The sequence below is a fragment of the Nothobranchius furzeri genome, chromosome 9 (assembly GCF_043380555.1).
Source record: "Nothobranchius furzeri strain GRZ-AD chromosome 9, NfurGRZ-RIMD1, whole genome shotgun sequence".
NCBI classification, from domain to species: Eukaryota; Metazoa; Chordata; class Actinopteri; order Cyprinodontiformes; family Nothobranchiidae; genus Nothobranchius; species Nothobranchius furzeri.
In genome coordinates this window covers 69090791-69099972 of record NC_091749.1, presented here as the reverse complement: position 1 = coordinate 69099972, position 9182 = coordinate 69090791, and the positions used below count along the sequence as shown (strand labels likewise).

Here is a 9182-nt window from a genome sequence, read left to right as displayed (position 1 = left end):
CCTGACAGAGTAAACATCCTCCGCCTGTCAGCAAATCAAATCTGTCTCTGCCACAGGCCAGGTGAGAAGGTCAAGCGTCAGATGGATCTGTTGTCCTCACGCGAGACAACTCAGCTGTCTTTTTCTTTTAATCCAGAAAATTAGAGCGAGCTGCCAACCCGCTCGCCCGGTTCTTCCCTCCGTGTGCATGCGAACAGCTTGTAAACGACAGAGGAAGCCAAAGTGTATCGGGACCGAACGCCTCAGGCCAAGAGAGTTTACACAACCTGCTGCCATTAATCCTTCCTTTCACCCTTTAAAAAAAAAATCTGATTGTGCCATAATGATGCCAGTCAGGTGCAACTTTCTCGTTAAGCTCAGTAAAAGCTGAAGGCACGGTGCTGAGGTACGTTGCTTCCCAGCTGTGGGTTTGCTTCTAGGTTTCCCAGCTGGGAAACAAAAATATTCACTTCCTGTTGTTTGGTTTGTTTTCCGTTCTCGAGGAAAAAAAGTTCAGCTTTTGGTTTTAGACTCATTTCCATGTTAAGCTCTTTATTTTAGCGTGGAGGCTCTACTGGGGCATCATCTTTCTCGAAACGTGCTGATCGTGGGACTAATGGCATCCTTTTGTGGCAGCTAATGACTCCATTACTCATCAGAACAGCCTGGATTCTCAGGCCTGAGCGGCTCTGTTCTGAGCAGGGTGGCAAACGCCGACTTAAATCGGAAGAGGGTGTGTCCCCGAGATGAGGCCGAGCAGAGGAACAGGCTTCAGAGAGAAAACTAGGGTTCTCGGCTCATGGCCTCAGGCACGTAGCTCAGATTTAAGAATGAGTTAGCGTGTGAAGATAGCGTGTCTTGCAGCAGACCACGCCTGCACCTGTCAGGTGCTCTGTGGCAAGCTGGGGCTGTGAAGACCGTGTGTGGCTGCATGCGATCTGCGTGAGTTCACCCTCTTCTTGTTGCACGCATCTGCATACTGCACTGATGATTGATGCGTGTGATTTTACCCTCCTTGTGCAACTGATCTCTAGAAACAGTTAGTGTTTCTCCTGCAGGGAAAAGCCTCAGCAGAGCTCTTCCTGCTCCCCGAGGGCAGCTCATTGGTTCGATTCAGAGACTTTTGCTGCAGCTGAGGTGAACCGTGGCTGCGCCGTTTGGGTCCCGTGAGCGTTTATTCCTTGCAAACATCAAAATGTGATTTGTACAAAGAGCTTCCTGTCAGTGACTCAAGTGATGACAGAGAAGTGTTTTGCAACTTTTTCTCACACCTCGCTCTGAAAGCCAGCTCTTGTAAACCTCGGCAGAAGTCGTGTTTACAACTTTTGATGTTAAAGAAGAGGTTAAACACTTAAGATGTGAATATCGTCACATTCTGCAAACGTGGTCGCAAAATGCTTTTTGCAGAAACATTACAGGAACGATGGTTTTATGACCTGTCAGAACCATCTCAGCTACTGGAAACACAGCACAGAGCCAACGTGTGTGTTTTAGTTGTGTTCCCATTCAAGTTACAGAAAAATAATCATACATCTAAAGTCACCCAGAACCATTTTGTCATAAACAAACAACAGGATCAAGCAGGGACGTAGTTTTTTAGGGGGGGGGGGACATGCATCAGCCCCAGGTTTTCTCTCAGTCCTGCTGTCCGGACTTTGAGGCTGCTCCACTGCCTACCTGAAGGAAGGAGGGTGGATAGTTAAGAAGCTTTGTGATGTTTTTCTTGGTTCTTGTTGTTTTGATGTAAACCTTCTCGAGTGTTCTGCGATGACCACTTTGCAGCTTTCCTTCTCTGTCTCAGTTAAAAACACATTACTACTTTTATTTGATCCTTTTTGCTTCATTTTAAAACAGTTTTAGCTTTTACTAGAAAATTTATCAATACGTTTAAAGACTGTATCAATGTGTTTTATGATGATATATGAAACGATCCAAGTGAAGCTGCACAGAGAGCAGAGGAGCTTCAATCAGATCAGTCCAAGCATATTCTAACAAAATTAATTAGAACATCTTTAGAACAACGTTCCTTATTAGACAGATAAACAATAATCTGAATCTGTGTGGATTAACCCTTTAAATCCTGATCAACTTGAAAACATCATCATCATTAGAGATTGTATAACATTAATATGTACATGTTTATATTATTCTTATTATTATTCTTCTTCTTATTATTATTATTATTAGTAGTAGTAGTAGTAGTAGTAGTCGTAATAGTCATAGTAGTAGTGGTCATAGTAGTAGTAGTAGTAGTGGTAGTAGCAGCAGTAGTAGTAGTAAAAGTAGTAGTACCAGTAGTAGTAGTAGTAGTAGTAGTAATAATAGAAGTCATAGTAGTAGTAGTAGTCGTCGTAGTAGTAGTCAATAGTAGTCGTCATAGTAGTAGTAGTAGTAGTAGTAGTAGCAGCAGCAGCAGCAACAGCAGTAAAATTAGTAGTAGCAGCAGTTGTAGCATTAGTAGTAACAGTAGTAGCAGTAGTAGTAGTAGTAGTAGCAGTAGTAGTAGTAGTAGTAGTAATAGCAGTAGTAGTGTTAGTAGTAGCAGCAGTAGTAGCAGTAGTAGTAGCAGCAGCAGTAAAAAAAAGTAGTAGTAGTAGTAGTAGTAGTAGTAGTAGTAGTAGCAGTAGTAGTAGTAGTAGCAGCAGTAATAATAGTAGTAGCAGCAGCAGTAATAGTAGTAGTAGCAGCAGCAGTAATAATAGTAGTAGTAGTAGTAGTAGTAGTAGTAGTAGTAGTAGTAGTAGCAGTAGTAGTAGTAGTAGCAGCAGTAATAATAGTAGTAGCAGCAGTAATAATAGTAGTAGCAGCAGCAGTAATAGTAGTAGTAGTAGCAGAGTTGGCTCCTGACCTCCGGGTAAACGAAAGGTGAGTCATTTATAAAAAGGGAAAACAACAAGGGTTCTAATATGGAACCTTGGGGGATGCCCCACTGAAGAGTTAAGAATGACAATAACTCCGGATCTACTTTCACTCACTGTTCCCTATCCCTAAGGTATGAAACAAAACAATCTATCATCTAAAAGGAGATGTTGCTAAAAGCAAGCTGTGATTTTCACCCTCAAAGGCTTTTTTACGGTCTAGGAAAACTGTGCCCACCACCATCTTCCAGGAAACAGCAGGTTGCAATTTCGGTTAAACAAGCTGATCGAAATCCAAACTGGAACGGATGAAGAAGCTAGTTAACTTCCAAGTGGTTGGCTAGTTTCTCTGTTACAACTTTCTTGATTACTTATGATAGTATAGATAAGATGGATATCGCCGGTAATTACACATAGAATCCTTGTTTCCGGCTTTGAAAACAGTTACGACGTTTTTTTTCCCAGGCGGTTTCATTTGTTGTGTCAAAAGTTCAAACAACTTTTATTGTGAAGCATAAACGATCATCTGTGAAACACACACCGGCTGACACTAGATCAGTCGTGTTTACAGATGAGAGGGCAGAAACAGCTGACGAGTGAAAACAAGCTGAGTCCTTCACAAAAGGCAGAGGAACCAAAGTCTTCATTATGAAGGAAGACAAGATGGTTTCTTGTTCTGATCTCAACATGAACATGATGATTTTCACTTTTCTACCAACAACAGCTGCTGCTGGACTCGTTCGGATCATAAAAATACCAACCATTTCAAAGTAAAAGTCTGACTTCTTTAATCAGGCTAATAATCACTTTGTGGCCTCATGGAAAATTATAAACAAGAATAATCCTGAGCTTTACACTGGAGGGGCTTAAAGTTGGGGTCATGACCTCACTGTGGATCATGAGACATCAAGAGTGTCCAGAAATCAAATCAATGGTAAAAAAAAAGAAATAAAAAGATGTTAATCTGCAGATTTTTGTTCCAGTTACTTAAAACAAACGGAAGACAGTGATGATAAATAAAAGTTGTAGTGAGTTAGCTAATGAACCCAGTTTCTAAATAATGAGATTTTGCTTTCCGTGAACGGCGTTGAGCCATTTCTTCTAAATCTATTCTTTATCTATCGATCAATTATGAAGAATATTGAAATTATTCCTCCCAACGGTGAGTAATTATCTGTTTTATGTTTAAATTTATGGATGGGTCCTGAACTTGGTGGTTTAAAGTTAAATATGTAAAATCACTTCCTTTTGTGATGTCTCATTGAAAATGAATGGCGGAGAGGCGATGTTGCCTCCCGTGTGTCGAGCTCATTACTCAGCGCGGAGCACGTCCGAGGGAATTTTTCTGGAAACCTTGGCTTCAGTCCAACAGCACACTTCCTTGGTGTCATGGTAAAAGTGTGAATAAGGATGGAATATTTTCTGAGTGGAAAGAAGAGGCGTGTCGACGCGGCTGAGTTTTAGGGTATTTTAAACGCCGAGCTTACAACTTTAAATGACAGTAAATGGTGACTGGCCTTTGTTTGATATAGTGACCTGATCGTTGGTCTAAGAGAGAATAAAAGAAGTACGTGGAAAATACTGAGTTGAGTTTATAAAACACACATGAAGAAAGCATGGGGCCACAGTGGTTCAGTGAGAAAATTCCTCGCGCTCTATAAACATCTGGATGATCTCAGCCTGTTTTATCTGTGTGCTCATCTAAAACAGTCAGTCACACAACTCACCTGAGAGAGCAACACAACAGATCTGGTGTCTTGAGGCCCTGGAACGAGGACCTGGTGGAGAAATGAGCTTTAACAGGTTCTGGTGAATGATCGATGCTGTTCTCTTCTCAGGCATCAGCAGAAATATCACACAACTCAATAAAAAGAGATGTTCTGAGAGAAGTTACTGACCTGGATCAACTTTGTAATGACTTAAGCTCGGACGCAGGAACCACGTGAAAACAAATGTTAAAACTGTTGATGCTGGCTCACCAGTGTCACCAAAAACACCACCAGTGGTTGCTATGGTTACCATGGTAAATGGTAAATGGTCTGTATTTGATATAGCGCCTTCTAGAGTCCTGGAACCCCCCAAGGTGCTTTACAACACAATCAGTCATTCACCCATTCACACACATTCACACACTGGTGGGGATGAGCTACGATGTAGCCACAGCTGCCCTGGGGCGCACTGATAGAGGCGAGGCTGCCGAGCACTGGCGCCACCGGCCCCTCCGACCACCACCAGCAGGCAACGTGGGTTAAGTGTCTTGCCCAAGGACACAATGACAGCAACAGACTGAGCGGGGCTCGAACCTGCAACCTTCCGATTACGGGGCGAGCACTTAACTCCTGTGCCACCGTCGCTGGTAATCCCAGAGTGTTGCTGCAGTCACCATGGGAACCACCCGTGGCAGATAGGGTCATGGTCATCAACGCGCTGACCTGTCAGTGTCACCATGGTAACCCCAGAGAGTCATCATGGTCGCTATGATAACCCCCCGACTCATTGCGGTCACCATGGGAACCACCTGTGTCTAATTAAGGTCACCATGGTGTAATGAATCAAAAGGGTAAAGTTTCACCGTAGAATTGACACAGCATGACCTTTCAGACACGCCAGAGCTGCAAAGTCAAGGTTGCACCAGCTGGAAGATCCAGACGCACAAATCAACCTTTTTCTCACTCATCGTTCTTCAACGCAGATATAAATAAACTGTCATGGTCTCCCGCAAAAGCCTTATCTCTCTGCCCCAGACTGCTGGATTCCTCTCTCGGAATGAAAGTGAATGCACACGAATCCTACCAGACTTTCCAACGTATGGGTTAAATAGTCATATGATGAATGAACAAGATGTTTAAATCAAATGTTTGAACAATCTGTGCTTAAATCAATGAATTTGAAATGAATATTGTTCTTACAATGACAATGCTGCGTGTTTGATTTAACAAGTTCATCATAGTTTACACTCACACACATTACAATAAGATACATGTTAAGGTTAAAAACATTTTTTGTATCTGAAGGAAGGCGTGGCTTTCTGAGGAATGTTCGGTAAAGCCTTCCAGACATGGCACATTCTGATTAGCCAGAATGGCCAGAAACCATAACAAAGTAGTTTGACAAAACAAGAATTACTTCCCGAGTAATTCAGTTTCAAGCGGAGTTCCGAACCGGCCAATTCGGAACAAGCATCCTTGAGACAAACATCTCTTTTGACATACAGGCAAACCTGTTTTCACGCTGCAAGCTGACACAGCCAGACGGCTCCCTAAGAGCCACATCCACTTTGGATGCAAACAAGCATTCCAGCTACTGTTGTGACCTGGAGACATCTCAAGACTGGACGGGTCGTATCGGGGTTTAAACTACGAAATCCCGATGCCGTGAGGTCCACCCGACTTTTGACTGTCCGGATCTGCTGGGGGTCTCCGCCAGGGTTTGCAGACACAACAGATTGTGTCTGATGCTGTTTTATTAATAATCAAATCTCTAGTTTGTAGCAGACAACAAATTCTTTTACACCCAGACTTCATAATTTCTTTCAGATACAAAGATTCTGATAAACATCTAGCTTACATCACACCACCTACACATCACATTCCATCACCGCATATCCACTCCATCACATCTCATTTTTCATATCATGTCATGTATAATCATTAGTTTAGAATTACTATATACTTGACTCTGAATGTCTGAATTATTACGAAGTGTGTTTATGATCCCTAAACAAGCAAAAGTAACTATAATCTTCTGATTAAACTTCAAAGATCAATCAGGTTGATATTTCATATTTATATGGAATCATCACATCTTATTGATCATAATTAATCTGCAGTCATCACGCTATAAAGTGTGACCGCTACAATGGTAACCATCATTTCATTTACTCGTTTACAGAGCAGCTTCCACAACCCTTAGCAGTAGCCCAAGGTGCTGAACACAACAATAAAAACCAATCACACTAACAAATAAAATAAAAGATAGACACACAATAAACACGGATAAAAGAGAAAACAGCTAAAGTTGCAAACCCCAGAGGTGAAAACGCCTCCGCATAATAACAGGCCCTCAGACGGGACTTAAAAATCTGGAGGGAAGAGACCGTTCCACAGAGTTGGAGCCAAAACATCAGATTACACCGTCAGGTGGCCCTGTTTAAACTCGGAATGACGTCTGTCAGCGCATTATTGCTAATGCTACCGTGTCCCCCCCACTTTAGAAGTCGGGGGGACACGGGGGGGGGGGGGGGGGGGGGGGGGGTCTTTACAGTATGCTCTAATGGGAAACAGGCTTCAACATAAACGGTTGTTTTCTGCTTGGTCCTAGAGCTCAACCAGTGTCAATTTAATATAGCGTAATATTGTTTTCAGACGGTAAAAAGTGCAGGCGTCAAAACTTGACTTCGGAAAAAGTGTGTGTGTGTGTGGGGGGGGGGGGGGGGGGGGGGGACATGTCCCCCCTGTCCCCCCCCCAAAATTACGTCCATGTGTCTGCGTATCTGAGCTAAAGGGGGCGGGGCTTTCTCACCGGGTTCACCCAAATCCCACTGATGTCTACGGGGACATTTGCTGTAGTTTATTTGTAAGTTTTGTCCACGCTGAGCAACTGATTGCCTTTTTTACTTAAGTGCTGTTCGTAAGTTACGGGCTTCACAGATGTGCGCTAACGCGTTCTGGTTGCTCCTCCTCCATCACCTCCTGCTGCTGGACAAGCGCTGAGGGAAATGCGATAACCTCTTGTAGTCTCTCGCCTTTTGCTCACTGACACGATTCCAAAACAGGTTCTTCCTCCTGATTGCAGCTTATCCGTGTGCTACTGTCAGCAGTGACCGCACGGCATGGGGCGGAGCCTCTAGATGGTGAGAAGTCCATCAAGAAACACAGGCACTGTTTATACATAAATTCTTTATGTAAAATCCATGGAAACTTGAATTATTTACACACAGCAGCAGCAGATTTTTTGAATGAGGCAAATGTTAAAAATGCAACAGGCTTCAAACCCGACCGGAACATGAGAACCTCCTGTTTTGTTTCAGTCTTTGAACCCACCGCCATCTCTCTGATGGCGTTCAAGCCCAGACAGGATCCTAGCTGACAGCTTGTGACCAGGAATCATCCCTCCAGCTGTCTCTGCCTAAGTGTCTGACCTCTGACCTGTGATGTTTTCATAATTGCACCCAGTCACGCGATGTCACACTGAAGGTTACGAGTGAAAGCACGCTAACATCCGCCTGTCTCTATGCTAATCTGTAAATTGCATGAAGAAGACTGAGGAATATCAGGCCCTTTTATGTGCTACTGAAGACACGCGCTTCACTTCTGAATCACTCTTTCAGGGATCACCTGTGACTTGACGCCCTCTGCTGGCTAAGTATGAAACTTCACCTTTTCTGCTTTACGGTTTAAATAGAAAACAGTTTCTTGAAAAATCCTTTTACATTTTGACGAAGCCTCCTTCAGTTGGACTGAAATGTGTGAGAATCTCTTTAATGTTTGTGGGATTTAAAGGTTCCAGATGCACAAGTTCATCACCAGCAAAGCTGCAGACTCTGGTTGTTTTAAACCAAACCTGAAACTGTCAAGACTCTACAGACATAACCTGTTGGAGGTTTTGCGTTTGTCTCAGAGAGCTGCATGGCTTGGACCTTCAGATGGGGGCAGAATGGGTTCAGATCCTCCCTCCTGGCATCGGAGCTCCCAATGAGAAACTCAAGAAGTTGGGCTCAGAGGCTCACTCTTTCTTCCTCTTGCGTCTCAGCGTTCCCTCATCCTGAGTTCACAAACAGCAATGACACACCACCCACACTGGTTAGAAGAGAGTTCACCCAACGCAGCTGACATCGTCTCCAACAGATCTGGTCTCTTTCAGGGCTTCTTGAGACTCCGAGCAGGTGTGTGGGGGTCAGGAGTTCAGCAGGAGGTCCTCCTGTCCAGAGCTCCACTCTCCAAAGTCCTCCTCACCGCTGGACTGAGGAGGACCATCCAGAGACTGTCCTCGCTGCTCAGCAAACACCTTCTCCTGGAGCTCAATGATGTCGTTGCGGATGTCGGCCATCATCAGCAGCAGGAAGTCGAAGGATCCGGGTGGTCCCTGGAGATAAATGACAACCAGAGGAATTTAATCTGAAAATCTAATTAGGACAGCAAATTAAAAGGTGAATGCAGATGTTTTCACACTTACAGGCGGGCCTCTTTGACCAGGAGCTCCTCTCTCCCCCTGCAGACAACAGCAGCACAAAGAGGACACCATCTAGATTTGATCACTAAGAGTTTATGGAGCATGTGTAGCAGCTCTGGCTTTTGTGTTCATGACAGAATCACATCCTCTGCAAAGGAAAGCTGAGCTGAGACA

The 9182-nt window shown here is 43.8% G+C and overlaps 1 protein-coding gene across 2 annotated transcripts in view; it reads right to left on the bottom strand.

Moving 5' to 3' along the window:
* Positions 1-2691: 2691 nt before the first annotated feature.
* Positions 2692-9182, bottom strand: part of LOC107382114 (collagen and calcium-binding EGF domain-containing protein 1) — a 52218-nt gene continuing 45727 nt past the window's right edge. The window contains exons 12-13 of one of the 2 annotated variants that reach the window (XM_070555144.1): positions 9012-9047; positions 7072-8921 (exon numbers count right to left, since the gene is read on the bottom strand). In XM_070555144.1, coding sequence (XP_070411245.1) covers positions 8733-8921; positions 9012-9047 — 225 coding nt within the window. In that variant the 3' untranslated portion in view covers positions 7072-8732. Of the gene's footprint in view, positions 4616-7071; positions 8922-9011; positions 9048-9182 lie in introns of those variants that run through there. The other variant, XM_070555145.1, reaches the window with a different exon arrangement.